Raw genomic sequence first — 19,685 nt, forward strand, 5'->3', positions numbered from 1 at the left:
AGAGAGAGAGAGAGAGAGAGAGATGCACACACACACACACACACACACACACACACAATGTCCTCCAATTAAAACAGGGATTCTCTCTCTCTCTCTCTCTCTCTCTCTCTCTCTCTCTCTCCCTCCCTCCCTTCCTCTCTCCCTCCCTTCCTCTCTCCCTCCCTCCCTCTCCCTTTCCCTCTCCCTCTCCTCTCTTCTCCTCCCCTCTCCTTTGTCCCTTGCCCTATTTCTAGGAATCTCACTGGGTTCAAAATATTCACAGAGAATTCTAAGCAAAGCATAGGTATCACTACTATTTTCAGGATTAAATTCTCATGCTCTGAAGGAATACCATCCCATTCCAGGGTTAGCACTTGCTACAGTCATGAGGTACTGAGTAGAGGACTTGGGATTTACCTCATAAACTCATATTTCAGCTATTATAGTGTACTTCCTAGGTATTGATTTTCTTACCTAAACTTAACGTTTCTTCTTTTTTAATTTAGTGGCATTTTCAACACTGGACTTAGAATATTCCCTGACCTGACCAAAATTTATTCCACTGATGTATTCTTTATACTGTAAGTATGCTAAACATGCATTATTTGGTATATTTTGTTTGCCCCAGATAAAGAACTGGGGTGCAGTCATGGGAACTGGTAGAAGCCAGGAAAAACAATGGATTTCAAGAGACAGCAGTGAGCAGGGTAACAATGCTGAAAAATGGAGTCAGGCACAAGTGAGGAATGACCACTGAGTTCACAAACTGAGGGCCATTGGTGATTCTGACAAAAACAGTTTTTGTAGGATAATGACGGTAGGAAGCTGAGTTGGAATGGGTGTGTGCTGGCTAGTTTCATGTCAACTTGACACAAGCTAAAGTCATCTGAAAGGAGGGAGCCTCATTAAGAAAATACCTCCATAAAGTCAGATTGTGAGCAGGTTTGTAAGGCATTTTTTTAAATTAGTGATTGGGGAGAGGGCTCAGCCCATTGTGGGTGGTGCCATCTCTGGGCTGGTGGTCCCAGGTTCTATAAGAAAGTAGGCAGAGCAAGCCATGAGGAGCAAGCAAGTAAGCAGCACCCCTCTATGACCTCAGCTCAGCTTCTGCTTCCAGGTTCCTGCCACGCTTGAGTTCCTGTCCTGACTTCCTTCAATGATGGACTGTGACATGGAAGCATAAGCTTCCCATAAATCCTTTCTTCCCCAAGTTTCTTTGGTCATGGTTTCATGACAACAGTAGCAACCCTATTTAAGACAGGGGTCAAGAGAGAATTTCGGGAAAGCATTGTAGAGAGGGAAGAAAGCCAACTCATCAGTTTTATTGTTGTTCTGATTTCATTTATGTCCTCAAAAGACAACAATTGTGAGGGGGCTGGAGAGACGAGCTGAGTCAATAGCTCAGAGGTTAAGAGCTCAAATCTCAATTCTCAGCACCCATGTGGCAGCTCAGAATGGTTTGTAATTCCAGTTCCAAGGGATCCTATACCCTTTTCTGACTTTGATGGTTACAAGGCACACATACTGTGGAGGGGATGGTTTATTTGGCTACAGTTCCAAGTTACTGACCATCATTTCAGGGAAGTCAAGCAGCTGGTCACATCATACTCATAGTCAAGACTAAAGAGACAGGGCCTGGAGAGATGGCTCAGAGGTTAAGAGTACCGACTGCTCTTCCAGAGGTCCTGAGTTCAATTCCCAGCACCCACATGGTGGCTTACAACCATACATAATGAGATCTGGCACCCCCTTCTGTATACATAATAAATAAATAAATCTTAAAAAAGAAAAAGAATAAAGAGACAATAAACATTGCCTTGCTTCCTTGCAACTCAATGAGCTTCCTCTACTCCTATAGGACTAGAATTCAGCCCATGAAATGGTGCCACCCACCTTCAGGGAGGGTCTTCCCACCTTAATTGAGCAGAATGATTCCTAGCTATTTTATTTTGTGTTTTACATTGATTTATTTAGTGTATATGTATCTTTATGTGGAGGTTGGAAGACAACAAGAAGGAGTTGGTTCTCTTCTACTGTGTAGGTTCCCAGAGTCACACTCAGGTTGTCGGGCCTGACAAGCAAGTGCATTCACCCACAGAACTGTCTCAAGGCTCCCCTACCCACATTTAATTTTTAAATGGGAAAATGATCAAATGATTTCTAAGGGGAGTGGCTGAATGAGAGAGGGGGTTTAGATAACAGTGATACCTTATTTTTCATATTTTCTGAAAACTTTTCACTTTCCTAGGCATCATGCTTGCTTTATTTGAAGTACAAAGGGAATTTGTTTGTTTTTGTTTTGTCTTTTTTCAACAGTGAAGCAAAGGACTAGAGAATTCAAATGAGTGTGTGATCTGAGTTCAACAGAGGAGTCGAGGGCATGCTTTTGATTGACTGTCTGGTGTTTTTTGTTTGTTTTTTTTTTCAAAAACTGTGATATAGACCAGTTGTCTTACCTAATCATTCAAATGAAAATGAAAAAAAAAAAAAGTATGTATGCAGGAGAACTGCAAAGGTTGAATTTGCCCTGCAGAGTCAGCAAAGTGTAGAATGATTAGCTGCAAACTCCCTCCCTCACCTCACCTCCTCTCTGTTTTTTCTTTGAGACAAGATTTCTCTGTGTAGCCCTAGCTATCCTGGAACTCACTCTGTAGACCAGGCTGGCCTCGAACTAACTCAGAGATCAGTCTGCCTGTCTCCCAAGGGGTGGGCTTAAAGGTGTGTACCACCACCTCCTGGCACGCTGCAAACTCTTGATATTTTTTTTCCAGGAAAAAAACAATTGCTACAGATAAACTCTGTTTTAAACATAAGCAGTCCTCTGGGAGCACCTGCCTGACAGTGTTTTGCAAATAGAGGACATTCTAATGATACTCATGAAATCCATTGAGTCCTTTCCTTTCTCCTGATCCTCCTATTGACATAGAAAATTCTAGTTGCTATGGACATAGTGTTGCAGTTTCAGAGGTCTCCGAGCTCCAGCTGCTTTGAGATAAGGAGTAATGCAGAGACCTCAGCTCACACTGGAGTTGGTTTGCTCGATGTACACTTGACTCTGAGTGTGTATCCCCTTAGAACAGCCCTCCTCACCTCCTATGACCACCAGTGATTAGAAGCAGGTCAAAGACGCAGCTGAAACTGAGCTGTATGATGGCTGGTTCTTTGAAGTGCATCTACGCAACAAGAACCCATCCCCGGCGTTCTGCTCTCAACTGTTTTCATCATTTTCTCTTGCAGTGAAATCACAGACAACCCTTACATGACTTCAGTCCCCGAAAATGCATTTCAGGGACTATGCAATGAAACCTTGACCTTGTGAGTATTTCCAGTTTCACTCTCGCCAGCACCTGAATTTTATTTGAGTTTTTCCAGCTAAAAATGTGTCTGAGTTTTACAGAAGCATCCAATGCACACTCTGTGACTGGAAGGATTTCATGTAGTTGAGTGTGGCCTTGTGGTGTGATATTCTACAGACCACAAACAGATTGAGATGATAAGAACTGCACATTCTCTATGGCAGGGGCTGGTCATTTGTTCCGAGAAGGGTCAGGTATTCTGTATGCATTGCACTGCCTCATAGCAACTGCCACTGGAAAGCAAAAGCAGCCAAATGCATACATAAGTCTGTGTCACAATTAAGCCCCTCTATAGAAACAGAGTGTGGATCAGATTTGGCCTGTGGGCTTGATGGTACCTCATCCGACATCCAAATATCCCCTAGTCTATATAGGAAGGAACTCCATGGAGTAAATGTGACTTTCACAGAGTCGCTGAATAAAGACTAGTACCACTGAGGGCTTTTCATAGTCTGTAATTACACTTTCGCTCAGAGATCGTAGACTATGACATCACTCCTATAACTGCTTTCAATAGAAAACATAGTGCTTTTATTTGGAACATGACCTGCTCTTTGGTTGTTCAAAAGCAGATGCTAAAGGATGGGGCGATAGCTCTGTTAGTATAGTGTTGGTCTGACATGCATGGAGCCCTGGATTTCATCACCAGTACCCTTAAACTGAGCATGGTGGCACATGCCTGAAATCCCAGCACCTGGGAAGCGGAGGCAGGACGATCTGAGGTTCAAGATCATCCTTGGCTTTATGGCAAGTTCCGGACCCTGCTCCAAAACATAGAAACAAACCAAAGTTGATTCCAAATCAAGGATAGCAATAAAACTTTCTAATAGAAAAGATCTACTGAAAGAAGATAAGTTAATTCTCCAAACTGATAGAAATCTCTCCTCTCATAGTGTTAGCCACAAAGTAGAGTTAGGGCTACCTCTGCAGACCCTTCTCCCTATATCCCGCACACTACCCCCCACCCAAGGCTACTGCTTTTTGTTTGTTTGGTTGGTTGGTTTTGTGTTTACCTGTACAGCCACCCCAGTTCTCTGTCTCTGGTCATACTACAGTCTGGAGTCTTTGTTGGATGCAAATCTGATTTACTTATTCCCTATCGAAATCAATCCAAGCCTCCACTCAGCTTTTCTCAGGAACCCTCCTTTACAAATCACTGCTGATGTATCCATTTGTAGTATGTGAACGACCACAGCTGTTCTCCCTGGGTGGGTCAGGTCAAAGTATCCTTTTCCCAATGTGGGCGGAGCTCTTAGGAAAAGACAAGTGATTCCAACTCAGCCACCTCTACTTTTAGCAACAGTGGGTTCTCAGCTCAGTTCTATGCAAACCCTCTGTAAAGGTTTCCATTGTGCTGGGTAGCATTCTTCCCAAGGAAGCTCCTACATTCTCAGCTCTTTTTTTTTTTTCTTTCTTTCTTTCTTTTTTTTTTTTTTTTTTTTTTAGCTTCCCCTTGTAACACTTTTTCCCCAGGACTTTGTAGCAGGAATCTTAAAAGTCTTATTAATAAAATCAAACCCGAGGCCAGTTATTGGAGTGAATGCTGGAAGATCAGAGAAGCAGAACAAGCCACAGTTTCCTCACCTCGCCAGTTCCTCAGCTGGTCTTATTTCCTCATTCTGCAAACTTCTGTGTCCTCATCCCAATGGCTCTCAGCTGAACTGCTGCTCCAACGCCTAACCAGCCAAATGCTTAACTAACTCTGCTGCCTGGTTTTCACACCTTATATATCTTTCTGTTCTCTGCCGTCACTCCCTGGGATTAAAGGCTCTCTTTCTGGCATTAAAGGTGTGAGTCACCATGCCTGGCTGTTTCCAATGTGGCCTTGAACTCACAAAGACCTGCCTGGCTCTGCCTCCCGAGTGCTGGGATTAAAGGTGTGCGCCACCACTGCCTATCCTCATGTTTAGTATTGTGGCCGTCCTGTTCTCTGACCCCAGATAAGTTTATTTCGGGGAACACAATACCACCACAGGACTTCCTTTCCCTTTCCAAGGAGAACCATCCAATGCCTCCTTTGAGACCCAATGTTTGAATCCTGGCTGTAGAGGTGAGAATGGCATGGGCTTGCCAGGTGATTTTTAAAAATCATGTTCTTATAAAAGCCTTTTCTTCCTTGAAGATCAATCAAGTTCAAAATTTTAAATGTGCAAGGAAAGTGTCTAACAGCAGAATCCATGCCCATGTCCTTTCTTCCCTTCTCTGCCATTTACATTTTTTAAGACCTATGTCTCCATGAAGTTTTATTTAGTCTCTAAAGCACAACTCAAACCAAGAATTGTGTGTGTGTGTGTGTGTGTGTGTGTGTATACTTGTTTGTGTAGGTGTATGCACACGTGTGTATATGTGGAGGCTTACAGGTAGACTGTTTTTTTCTTGATCACTCTCTATGTATATTTTTGGAGCCAAGGTCTCTGGCTGACCCTGAACTTCAGCGATTTGGCTAGGCTGGCTGCCCAATGAGCTTCAAGTATCCACCTACGTGCACTCCACCCCCAGGACAAGGGTCCCAGGCACATGTTGCTACGCTTGACTTCTTAAGTGGGCTCTAGGGATCCAAATTCATGCTTGCATGGCTGGCATTTTCCTGGCTGACCCATCTTTCCCAGCCCATCAAGGACAAAGCTGGAGAAAATAAAAAAGCGCATCATGTTTTGTTTCACATATTTGCAAAGAAGTTGCAGTTCGGGAAAAAGTGGACTTTATCCATTAGCATTTTCCGCTCTCTGTGCCTGAGTTCCTGGAAAATGGATTGCAGTCCACACCCATAATTCTTTAGGAACTAGAAATAAACTTAGTTGTTTAAAAAAAAAAAAAATCAAACAACAAAACCATGAGATTATTCCTCAGTTTCTCACAGTTACCTAGAATGAATTCAGACTTTAGAGTTCTCCTTTAACATGGCCATCTTTTAAGCATTCAGCATTATTAGATATAGTGACTCAGCCTCCCTAGCAACTTGTAATGAGGTATTAGCATCATATTTCTAGAGCTAAAACGGCAGGATGGAAGAGGAAATGAGAGTCTCAGGATCACCCAGCTATTAAGTGGCAGAGCCAGGCCTGGTTGTAAACTTGGAGTCTCCGCTGTAGTTATTGTTTTATCAAGTCCACATGTAGGAGATTAAAATTATTATTGAAGCCGGGTGGTGGTGGCGCACACCTTTAATGCCAGCACTCGGGAGGCAGAGGCAGGCGGATCTCTGTGAGTTCGAGGCCAGCCTGGGCTACAGAGTGAGTTCCCAGACAGGCTCCAAAGCTACACAGAGAAACCTTGTCTCGAAAAAAAAATAAAATAAAATAATAAAATAATTATTGAAATTCTCCCCTGCCTGTCCCGAGGAATTCCTGGGGAGCAGTGCCTAATTGTGGTCATGACTGTTGCTTCTTTAATGCCAATGACTACCAGCAAGAGTGAGTGCCACAGACCCTGGGAGTTCCAGAGACTGGAGTCCTCTCTCTTGCAGAGGTGTGTTTTTGGTAGATAAGAAGAATTGTATTTGAGGTCAAGGATCCTGATTCCTAACAAGTTTAGACTAGCAAGTTCTTGGCAAGTCCCATGTCTCAGTAACTTCACTAGGAAATGAGTGGCAATGTTTCATTCAGGCTGGCTCCTGGAAATTGAGGTAAAAAATTAATAGCATGTTTAAATGTTCAAAAAATTACCACAAAAAGGGCATGACCTATCTACCTTCTTAGAGTCATCTGTAAGGCTCAGTTTAATTCTATAACTATTAAGCATTTGGTTGGTGATAAACTCTGAGACCAAGAAATTTTTTTTTGGCTTTTGTTTTTGTTTTTAGAGAGAGGGGACGAAATAAGACTTTAAATTTAAAAATAACAATCTATGCATTCAGATGAATGTCTTGTCAACTGGTCATCTTAAGAAACTGCTGTCCCTCCTCCAGTGTTGACATGAGCTTAACTGTCATCTAAAACTTCCTTTCCTTTAATATGTCCACATTTTAAAAAAATCCCAAAGGCTGGAGAGAGGACTCGGTAGTTAACAGTGCTTGCTGATCTTGCAGAGGACCTGAGTTTTATTCCCAGAACCCACACAGGACAGCTTGCAACTGCTTGTAATTCAGCATACACGCATGTATGCACGTGCACACACACCACACACACACACACACACAACCCTAAAAAAATAATAAAAATAAACCACCTTTCTTTAAAAAATCCTTTGCGCCTAACGGCGGTGGCACATGCCTTTAATCCCAGCATTCAGGAGGTCAGCCTGGTATACAGAGTGAGATCCAGGACAGGCACTAAAACTACACAGAGAAACCCTGCCTCAGAAAAACAAAACAAAAATCCTTTGCAAACCTTTGTTCTTCAAAGTGAGTCAGCTTCTGGGAAAAGGCTGACATCTTTGCCCCAAACAAGACAGTGTAAGTTTTTTTTTTCTTTCTTAAGGAATGCATATGGATGACGAGTAAAATTTTATGCACATTTCTGATACTAAAGAGATGAAGTCCAACTATTTAAAAAGAAACAACACATATCCCACAGGCCATCTATTTTATTTACTTGTTTATTCAGTTCTGGGCATCTGGTGACTCAGGGCCTTGTATATGCTAGGCGTGTACTCACTATTGAGCTAGATGACCACTGATTTTCTCTCTCGCTCTCTTGATTTTAGGAAACTATACAACAATGGATTTACTTCAATTCAAGGCCATGCTTTCAATGGAACAAAGCTGGACGCTGTGTAAGTTTAGGTTTAGGGTAACCATGGAAATTACCACCATTCCCCACATCTCCCCCCCCCCCCCCCCGGCCCGAAGGACCATCCAGAGAGCCTGAATTCTGTTGAGAGCTATTTCAAGTATCTAAAACTTTGAAAGTAATGCTGAAAGGAAGGACTTCACAGGGGCCATTTGAAGGGAACACTTAATGTTGGTCCCAGTTCTAAATCCCAAAGCTCTTGTTCTCAATAAAATGAAGATGTATGCTGTCACCATCAAGTATCTTATAGGGGTGTAGGTGTGTGTGTGTGTGTGTGTGTGTGTGTGTGTGTGTGTGTGTGTGTGTGTGTGTGTGTGTGTGTGTGTGATTCTATGTTCTCCTATTTTTTAAAACATTCCTACATAGTTGATCTTTACAAAATCTGAAGGCCTTGTGAGTCTAAATGTGTTGTGTACTACGTTGCCTCTCAAATACTATTAGACATGCAAGCCATCTAAGGATCTTGCAAGATATACATTCTGATTCAGTAGATTTGGGCTGGGCTGTGGGATTCTGCATTTCTAACACACTCTCTCACAATGCTGGTGCTGTAGCCCGTGGATTACATTTTAGGTAAACTAGCTGTACAAGTCTGTGCAGAGGGCCTGGGTGGAAAAGAGCACGCATGGAGATTAAGTGCTTTGGATTCTTATTTTGCAAGTTAAGCACTAGATTCTGTAATGGTCCCACTTTAAAACATAAATAGTAACGAGTTTTAAATTTCTTATAGTTAGGCAAGATTCTCTACATCCTGTTGAGATGGAGTCTAGCTCTTGGGTTTAGGGGCTTCCTTCTAGTCTCTATTGGAAGATGAACATCATTCTGTTGGTTGTTTGGTAGGACGGGGTTGTTATGGTTTGATTTCAGTTATCTTTTTAGTATGTAACTACCAAGGAAGCTCTGAAAGAAACCACAGGGTACGTAATTCTTGTCAATACAAGTCACTGACAGAGTTGGAAAGCCTCTCCTTCTGTCTTTGCTTGATTGCACTAATCTCACACAGACCTTCATTGACTTTTCGGCATAGCTACTGTGTGCCCGCAACACACAAAGCCCCATGCTAGCCACAAAATAAGCAAACACAACGTGCTTCCTGCTCACAACGAAAATTACATTCTTGTGGAGTCAATACAAGCCCAGCTACACCAAGGATCAAAGTGTATCAGAAGGAAATTTATCCAATCCAAAATCAGCAGCAGCCAGAAAACATCCAAGTGCTGAATATCCAAATATATTGGCCAGCTACCTTGGAGAAATCAGCATGATTTTTCTCTAAATTTATCCTATGCTTTTTTTTTTTTTTAAGATCAGCATTTAATATTATGCAAATACCATCAAATATGTTCTTTGATTCTAAAGTCTTCACACTTAGGAAAATGGCCCTAGTAATTTAAGTTTCCTGTGGAATATTAGAGTCTCTTAGAAATAATTGTGACTTTAGAGGTACCCAGGGTATAAATATTTCAAAGCATGATAGTATTGTTGTAGACGTTGGGAGCAGAAAGAACTTAGCGTTGAGACAACAGCGAACCACATCAGCAAGCTTGGGGACAGAAATATTTTAAAAACTTCCCACCAGAGAGACTAGAGGTGAGTAAATGGCTCCCAAATGTAGTATATGGACTCCACTTTTGCCTAAGTCAAAGCTGCCTTTCCAGAATTCTGGGAGACTAAGAGAGCCCAAACTTTCAATAATGGATAATTCATTTAGCAAACATTAAAACTCACCATTGTTGCTTCAAAGTATACCCTCTTTGTGTTTGACATCCTGCTCATGTCTAGAGAGCTCTGAAAGGAGGGAGGAGACAATTGTTCAGTTGATGAAGTGCTTGCCGCACAAGCGTGCGGATCTGAGTTCAGATCCCCAGAGCCTGTGTAAAAGCCCAGTGCCACAGTGTGCATCTGGAGTCCCAGAACTGTAGGGTAGAGACAGAGTTAGGGTCTGCTGGCCAGACAATGTAGCTGAATTGGTGAGCTCCAAAGTCCAAAGTTAGAGAGTGCCCAATAGCAACTCTGGTCTCTAGACACATACACACACACACACACACACACACACACACACACACACACACACGCTTGTGCACATGGAAAAGGTCAGGCTGAGGAAATCACTCAGCAGATATGCAAGTACATTTGCTGTGCAAGTACAAGAACCTGAGTTCAGACTCCCAGAACTCACACAAAACCCAACATGGTACCATGCACTGGTAATCCCAGCACTCCTACTGAGAGACAGGAAGTAAAGACAAGATAACCCATGCAAGCCTGTGGTTAGCTGGCATACATTGTAGTGAACAAGAGACCATGTTTCAGAATGCAGGTGAGGACTGAAACCTGAAGTGGTCCTATAACCTCCACACATGTGTGATAGCACATGCACACTCACGCCCATAAATGTATCAGCTTATGTTGTTGTAGGAAAGGGCAAAATCAACACATAAATACAAAACATTGACAAGAACGGGTGTAAGGTGCTGACTGATGGGTCACAGTTTGCAGATCTTCGATGTAGATGAAGCTATTCAGTAAGGAGGATCTTTGTGATTCTGATAAAGGTTAAAAGACAAGCATTTGATTAAGAAAAGAAGTGTCAGGATAAAAATACTTCAGGGCTAAAAAGCTCAGATCCAACCATAATAGACTACAAATCAGCATTTCCCAGTCGGTGTTGGGAATCCAAACAGGAACTCTGCTCCATCTGCTTTCCATCGTCTCCAAAGTACCTTATTTTGATTAAGGAAAAGTTGTTTTTTTCCTACGTTTCAACACTACAGGGAAAATATATCATGTAAATCCAATGTGTATTCAAACTGATGGTCATTAACAGGGCCCTCAAGAGAAGGGCTGCTCCTTAGATGAAGAGAAAAGACGTCATATTTCCATGGTTACTATATTCATTTTGTTGTGGTTTTTAATTAATTTGTGTGTGTGTGTGTGTGTGTGTGTGTGTGTGTGTGTGTACACGCCCATGTGTCACCGTGTGCATCTAGCAGTCTGAGAGGATGTTTGAGAATCAGTTCCTGTAGCAGGAATCTTAAATTTTAGTAATAAAATCAAACTCAGGTCAGTTATTGGGGTGAATGCTGGAAGATCAGAGAAGCAGAACAAACCACAGCTTCCTCACCTTGCCCATTCCTCAGCTGATCCTTGTTCCTCAGACTGGATGCTTCTGAGTCCTCATTCGAATGTGTCTCAGCTGAACTGCTGCTAGAAGCCTAAAAGCTTAACCAGCCAAATGCTTCTAATTTCTGGTCTTCATGCCTTATATATCTTTCTACTTTCTGCCATCACTCCTTGGGATTAAAGGCTTGTGTCACCATGCTTGACTGTATCCAATGTGGCCTTGAACTCACAGAGATCCAGAGGGATATCTGCCTCTGGAATGCTAGGATTAAAGGTGTGAGTGCCACCGCCTAACCTCTTTGTTTAATATTGTGGCTTTTCTGTTCTCTGACCCCAGATATGTTTAATAGGGTGCACAGTATTTTGGGGAACACAATACCACCACAAGTTCCTGCCTTCCACATTGTTGAGGCAGGATCTCTCTTATTGTCTCTTTCCCTGCACAGTGTACTCCATGCTAGCTGGTCCACAAGCTTCAGGTAGATTCTCCTGTCTCTACCTCTGATCCCACCATAGAAATACTGCCATTGCAGCTGTGTGCCACCACTCTAGGCCTTTACTTGGGTCCCAGAGATCAAACTCAGAGAGTCAAGCTTGTATGGAAAATGCTCTAGCCTGGGCCGTCTCTCTAGCCCCTCACACCATGGTTTTAACACAGCTCAATCTTTACTGTGTTTTTCAAACTAAGAAAAACATATCAACCTTCTGTAATAATTTTCCTAACAGGGTTCAAAGATTGAAATAGCATAATCTCTCTAGAACTGTGTTTACATAGCTCTGGGTTCTAGTTGAAGTAATTTGTCATCCAAAACAACACTCATCTACTTCACGCCGATGTACTGAAATTAGGGCGTCTGACCTCGATTACCCCCATTGTTTTAGTGTAGCTGAGTAATGTTATTGCAGTCAAGTTGGACCAATCCCACGCTGAGGGCAAGCGCTGAAGCCAAGCAGCAGTTCTGCCTTGAGGAGTTTGTGAAAATCATGGCAAGTGGGTGAAAACTCATCGCCCTGTGGTTTCCCTGACAGCCAAGCGCCTTGTCATCACTCAGATGACAGATCATTGAGCATGAGTGTCCTTGCTCAAGAGAAGTTGAACTGCTCTCAATCATAAGTTAAGTCCTATGTTCTTTCTCTGGACCTCTCCACCCTTTCTTTATCCAGTCAGCCTTCTAGAACTGAATTGCTTCTCAGGCAGTGTCTGCTTCTCTGAGAGGAATTTTCTACAGCTGGATTCTAGGTAGTCAGCCTCTATCTAGCAGTAAACATTCAGACTAAAAATAAAATAAAATTAAAAAAAAAAAAGTGTTAAAGACTTACCAAAAGAGTAATCGTTATGAGCAGACAAGTCAACACAAACAATGTGCTAATTAGCATCACACATGAGCTGATTAGAAGTAATTCACCACAGCTTGGAGCCACTGGGAAAAGATGACGGTAGAGAAGATTATAGGATTAAGAAGGCTGCTATTTCTCACGGGGTAAGTATTTGAACAGCTCGTAGGATATGCTCCAAGGTTGGCTGTCCCCTCTGCCTCCTACAGTCTTGAACATTTCCTCACCTGTTATTGTCGATAAACAAGTGCCTTGATCCCTGTAACCAACAAGATTTCCACAGAGCAATCCAGTTTCCATTTAGACTAATGGAAGAGCTAGGCAGTGGATCCCTATCATTTTTTTAACAAGAGCCATGTGGGGGGAAAATGGCTCCCTACAGAAGTACTCCCATGTGAATGGCACAACATACCCAGGTGCCACCCCACTTTCCCCTAAGGGAATTATGAAGGAATGATCCTTGAACTCCTCAGAGAATGAAGCCCAGGAGCCATGGCAAATTTACCCAGTACATCATACTCCTTTCTTTGATACTGATCACTTCTGTGGCTGAATAGAAACTGTCCTACCTGTGAGTTACCCAGAAACAGGGCTTTCATTTCTTGTCAAACAAGTCTTTACTGAATGGCTGCTGTGTGTCAAGAATGAATCCAGGGGCTGGAAAGATGGCTCAGTGTTTAAGAGCACCAACTGCTCTTGCAAAAGACCTAAGTTCAATTCCCAGCATCTACATAGATGCTCACAACTGTCTGTAATGCCAGCTCCAGGGGATCTGAACCCCTCTCTTGACCTCTGCAGGCACTCCATGAACATGATCCACAGACACACATGCAGGAGAAACATTCAAAAACATAAAATAAAAATAAATGAGCTTCAAAAAAGAAATTTTAAAAAGTGAGTCTAAGCTGGGCCCTAGTGGTAAACACCTTTAATCCCAGCACTCAGGAGACAGAGGGAGGAGGATCTCTGAGTTCAAGGCCAGCCTGGTGTACTTAGCAAGTTCCAAGACAGCCAGAGGTACAGAGAAACCTTGCCTTGAAAAGCAAAAACAGAAACAAAAAAAAGTAAGTCCAAGAAACTGAAAACACACACACACACACACACACATACACACACACACACACACACACACACACACACACACACAAAACCACAATACGGATGCTGTCCATTAGATACTTTTCCCCAACTCATCACTATCTTCATTTTCCCAACTCCACTTTTCAGATTCTCAATTATTGAAATATGGAAAATTTGACAACTCTTCTCTAATTGAAATATGGAAAATTTGACAACTCTTTTCTTGGAAAAGCTTAATTTCTTCACCAGGTTCAAAGAGGCAGAACCCATGCAAATAGTGAAGAGTCCTTACACAGGCAGAGTCCACAGCATCTGTTTTACTTTACAAGGAACTATTAAGGCTTTTCTAAAAGCCCTTCCCAGTAATCACATTAGCAACCCTGACTTTTAGGAAATCTCTCCTTTCAACACTTCTGACAAGTCCTCCTAAACTTTTGAACCTTCTTGGAGTTCATCTTCTATTATTATCTGCACATAAAATAGTCATTTGCCTAGAATAGGCTCCCATCTGGTTTACCAAGAGTTGTGACTGATTTATCCAAGTAAATGTACACAGCACAGACTCAAGATAAGTTGGGATCAAGGAACCAGGTGAAGGAGAATGACATTCCCAGACAATGGCATGTGGCTAATGAGGTGAATGGAAGCGTGTCCTTCCTGGATGTGAAAGCTTCTGGGTCCATAATTCCTCCCTCTTGGCTTCTGGTGGGAGCTGGAAGGTGAAATCAGAACCCAAAATTCAAAGCTAACAGAGGCAGCCCTGAAAACTACCAGAGACTCTCAAGGTATGGGAGTCAGAGGCTCATGAGCCCAAGCTCAGCCCTAGTGAGACCCTGTCTCAAAAAAGCCAACACACTGAGCCAGGAAGAGTGGCAGGTTCATTTTTAAGTACCTTATCGTCTTCAGAGGGTAAGTAGGCAAATGACCATACTGTCTTTCAAGAACCTCTGGCTGGCTGGTTCACCTCCCTTCACATGGGCTGTACCTCTTGCTACATTCTTTCTCCCGTTCTGGACTCTGGCTGCCTTCCCCAGTTTGAAACCTTCTGCAACATTTCTGGTAAAGTTCATTGCTTATCAGCCATTCTGCTCATGCTCAGGGGTGTATTAAGTATCAGCTGAAAACACTACAAAATTGGACAAGTGATAATTTAGCTTTTACAATAATTTCTGATTATTAAAGCAAGCCGGTTTTTGCTCTCAATCATTGGAGATAGGAGCTCAGCAGAGATTACTTGATCTGGGGGCAGCCTGGGAACAACATGGAGTCCATAGCCACACTGGCCCAAAAATACAGAAAGAGTTACAAGCCAGTATGGCCGCTATGCCCATCATAGTTGTTATATTACAAAATTGTGCTCATCAAGAGCCTCTCTCCGGTTATTTTTTTCCCAAGGTGAGTCTTACCCAATCCAGCTGCTACCAAACAAAAGATCTTCATAGGCATAATGGGTTTATAATGGAATCAATCTGTGAACATGAAGGTGATGTGACCCAAGCCTTATATGGCATTAACCCATTGGGAACACGTAACGATGCTTTGGCAGCTTACTCAAGTGTCTGAACATATAGAAGACTGGCCTTTTCTATGTGAGACTTCATAACACCCTCTGGTATAGGTGGTATCTGGAATGCCCCCCAAGTCCCACGAATTAAAAGTCTTCACATTCTCATCTTGGTGTTAGTGGGAAACAGTAAAACTTTTAAGAAGATTAGTGAGGGGAAGTTGGATTGTTGGGGACATTCCTTTGAAGGGGATATGGTACCAGGCTCTTCTTTTTCCTGTTATTGGCTTCTCAGCCATGATGAGAAAAGCAGCTTCCTCTGCCTCATCCTCCTGCTATTGTGAGCCATGGTACCACAGACCCCAAAAGAATACAATCAACTTGTCTCCATGACTGTGACCAGAAGTAATCCATTTCTCTTTTTACACTTACTGTATCCATCATTTTGTTATAACATGGAGCTACCAAACACACTCCAGAAGCTGTGTGCTCAGCCACTATCTAAAGAGGCCTTGTGAGGGTCATTCTCTGTAAACGAGATGCCATCAGGAAGGTCGATTTACCCCAAAGCCATCACATCATATGCTATGTCTTCTTTAAACAGTCCTGTGTGTCACCTTCAAAGTATCAGTGTCTCTATCTTGAAGGACAGATCTATTTGTTTGTTTGCTCATTCTCAGTTCCCACCCAGTAAGTACTTATGGAGCCCTGAAGTTGGCAGTGGGTACACAGCAGTAAATAAGGCACAGAACTTCCATTCTTGTTGAAATAACATACTATTCCAGGAAGAAAATAAACTAGGTAATTACAGATTCTGCTAATGTCAGGCACAAATAGAGAGTAGAGGGCAATGTAGATGAATAGTCCCTGACCTCTATTTAAAAAAATAATTGAAAGGCTCTAAACTGTATTCACATGTGTAAGGCCTCATGTCATTGCTTGTAATCCCAGTACTTGTTTGTTAAATCTCTTAGCATGCCCAGAGTGAGGTGGGTGATAAAACTGTTCAACACTGCTTGGTCAATTGTTCTATTCTTACCCACACCACTCCAGCAAAGACACACCTGGATCCAATTAACTAGAGGAACCTTTCTTGATGAAAGCTCTGGAGAAAGAATTCTGGCTGAAAGTCTTCAATTACTCTACTGTTATTAGCCATCATCCTTAAGTACGTGCCATCCTGTAGCGCAAAGCCCACTGATATAATAAAGGAAGGATTATCTATAATTAAGTAGACCTCCCCAAGCGTCTCCACTGTTTAGTTCACATCAAGCCATGGTCACTCACTAGTGTAAATTGCCTACACTATGCTGTGAGTTCATTTAAATATATAAACTGGGGTCCTTTATAACAAAGACAGATATACTTTATTTCATTTTAGATAATTTTACGCTCTAAAAAAACCTATCAGGGGAGAGAAGGGCCAATTTCAAAATCCTTGGGTGCTTTTGTTCATTTGGAGGAAATTTTATTTCAAAAGCACTTTGTGACTTAAATTGCCTAAGAAATATTATCCTTTCAAATGACCAATGTGTTCGAAAAAGGAAAAGATCAACATACCCATCACTTTTCACAAAAGGTATATGCCATAATCTTATTTACATAAATGTCCCAAAACTGGTGTTGTTGGATAAAATGCATGCCATTCAATTAAATCTGAATTTCAGATAAGCAACAGATAAATTTCATGGGAAATATTTACACTTAAAGATTATTCAGTGCTTATCTGTAATTCGAATTTAACTGACATCACGGATTTTAACTTACTAAACCTGGCCACTCTGATCCAAGAAAAGAACTGAGTCTCTGGCCATCTCTACCACCCATCACCACCCTTACCATCTCCATCCCACCTCTTAGTTAAGTTCCAGCTTCAAAGATATATGGAAATAATGGTCAATTTTGAAAAGCAAAATTTGAGCCAAAGTAGATAAAAATGATTGCCAAGAAATAGGCAATTGGGGCAACTTTGATAAAATGTAGAGATGCAAACTAGACCCTAAACATCATTAATTTTCAAAGATCCTGTCACAATGAAATTTGGCATTCCTGTCACCTAGAATGGTGCTTAAGTCAGAAGAATGTAAAGCGTCTTCAAAATTAATATGACCTTGGTTACATTTTATTTTGGTATTGAATCTAATGTTACGTGATGGCTTAAGTTTGCCTAATTCATATTCATATTCCCTCTCCCTCTAGTTACCTAAACAAGAATAAATTCCTGACAGCTATAGACAGAGATGCCTTCGGAGGAGTATTCAGTGGACCAACCTTGCTGTGAGTAACACAAATGAAGGGCTAGTAGCTTTTTATTACTTTTCTCTTTTACTTTTCTGGAATGAAAGAGGTGTGAAGAGAGGTGATTCCAACTGTCTTAGTTAGAATTTCTATTGCTATGAAGAGACACTATGACCACAGCAACTATTATAAAGGAAAACATTTAATTGGGAGCTGGCATAAAGTTCAGAGATTTAGTCCATTATCATCATGAAGGGAAGCATGGAGGAGTGCAGGCAGACATGGTGCTGAAGAGGTAACTGAGAGTTCTATATCTGGATCTGAAGGCTGGAGAGAGAGAGAGAGAGAGAGAGAGAGAGAGAGAGAGAGAGCCAGGGGGCCTGCTGAGTATCAGAAAAACCTACCTCAAAACCCAGCCCCTAGTGACAAGCCCTCAGACAAGCCCACACCTACTTCAACTAAACCATGCCTCCTAATAGTGCCACTCCTTATGAGCCTGGGGGGGCAGCATTTTCATTCAGACCTCCACACCAACATTCAAGACAAGAGAAAGCTGTTGTATAGGGTAAAGGCTTCCGCTGCTATCCCCACTTGGCCCTATAGACCACCTCTTAGAAGTCTTCGAGACTCAGAAGCCCCCAAGTCCCAGGATTCTATCTGCTGCCTGGTCAGGCAACTTATTGGGGTTCTCTTTGTGGACTGGTGTTGTTTACAAAACCCTAAGATATGAGATTTACAAGTAAGTCTTTACAGAGAAATTGTACATGAAGGCAACCATCTGAGGCCAGCACAAAGGAGAAAAATATAAATTGTAGCCTGATTCCTACTTGGAAGAACTTCTAGGGAAGATGGGATATAAGTGTTTCTTTTCTTTAATAGTTGGACAATGCACCTATTTGTGCATTTGTTCTAACTACACCTCCCATGAGTAGTTGGTGATCATGGCCTACCAAGTCTACTTCCCTCAAGCTTCTTTATTACTGTCCCCTTCTTCATTCCCTTGGTTTAAGATCTCATCACTGACCATCTAATTAGTCCTTAATGAAGTGAAACACACAGTGCCCTAAAGATCCACAAGGCAATCCTTTAGAAGCAAGAGGAAAGTATTTATTTCTAAAAATAGAAAACAATTAACATGTATACCAACGGTCATGGAAACTGATAAACAATAGGTGTATCCCAAGAGGAGAGTGGATGGTTGGCAGTCCTGCGCACCTGATACCTCCAGTCTTTCACCTCCAACAATTTATTTCACCTTGGGAATTAATGCACCCAGTTAAGTAGGTTAGTAGCCCAGTTTTCTTAAAATCTTCTGTACTCTATGGGAGTTTCTCCTGACTCATAGTGAAGTATAGACAGAACAATGTGCTAGAGAGAACAATTGCAATTATGAACCCACAGCAGGTGTGGTTGTCTGCACTAAGTCTGTACCACAGTGACCCATCAATGGTCAGGCTAGATAAGGGAGGGGATCAGGGGCTCAGCCCCCCCCCCCCCCCGCCCAGCTGAATATGGGTTAGAGGTAGAATCTGGAGGACAGAGAGTTATTTCCTTCAGTTTTCTATGCACCACTGTGCCCACTATATTCCAATAGATATCTCCAAACTAGTGACCATGTAGACAGCCCTAGTTAAGCACAGTTTGTCACAAAATGAATAAAATAGACATAAATCTGAGAAAGAGATGTAAGGAAAGGGGGAGGTTGGTAGGGATGGGGGTATAAATGAGGATAAATAGAATGCATTATACACATGTATGGCATTGTCTTGGAATAAGTTTAATTAATAAAAAAATCAAATTAGTCTAGTTTGGTAGGTGTTTTATAAAACTTTGGAGCACACAGGACATTGAGCAAGAGGTCCATTCAAACCAAGATATGTAAATAAGAAAGAGGCAAAGACAGAAGAAGCAGCTCATTACAGAACAAAAAAAGCTATAGTTGAAGAACAGTGAAATCCCAATACACAGAGTAACAACCCAAATCCTAGATGTGGCTTTGATTAAATAGGTCCTGAAACTGCTAGGCAAGTCGAGTTATATGAGGAGGGGAAGTGTGTGGGGGTAAAGAAAGGGTCATGGAAAAGTGTTACATTCATGTTCTAGAGAAGAAAACCAGCCAACAAAATCCAAAACAAGTACATGGAGAAATGTAGACAGTTATGGAAGGAATAGCCAAAGTTGAAAGTGATTGACTTGGAGGCCTTAGAAAGTGGACCAAAGATAAGGATTAGAGAGAAACCTGATGTTCAGGTGACAAAGCTTCCAGTGTTTTCATTTACTTCTCAGGAAATGGGGGCACTGGAGAGATCGCTCTGGAGTTAAGAGTGCTTTGCCGCACAA

The 19,685-nt window shown here is 42.0% G+C and overlaps 1 protein-coding gene across 1 annotated transcript in view; it reads left to right on the forward strand.

The window, feature by feature from the left end:
- Positions 1 to 19,685, forward strand: part of Tshr (thyroid stimulating hormone receptor) — a 130,949-nt gene that overhangs the window by 89,819 nt on the left and 21,445 nt on the right. Inside the window, exons 5-8 of the mRNA XM_036206450.1 lie at positions 486 to 560; positions 3,217 to 3,294; positions 7,980 to 8,048; positions 17,307 to 17,384. Coding sequence (XP_036062343.1) covers positions 486 to 560; positions 3,217 to 3,294; positions 7,980 to 8,048; positions 17,307 to 17,384 — 300 coding nt within the window. The remainder of the gene's footprint in view (positions 1 to 485; positions 561 to 3,216; positions 3,295 to 7,979; positions 8,049 to 17,306; positions 17,385 to 19,685) is intronic.

Source organism: Onychomys torridus, chromosome 14 (genome assembly GCF_903995425.1).
Source record: "Onychomys torridus chromosome 14, mOncTor1.1, whole genome shotgun sequence".
Classification (NCBI taxonomy): Eukaryota; Metazoa; Chordata; class Mammalia; order Rodentia; family Cricetidae; genus Onychomys; species Onychomys torridus.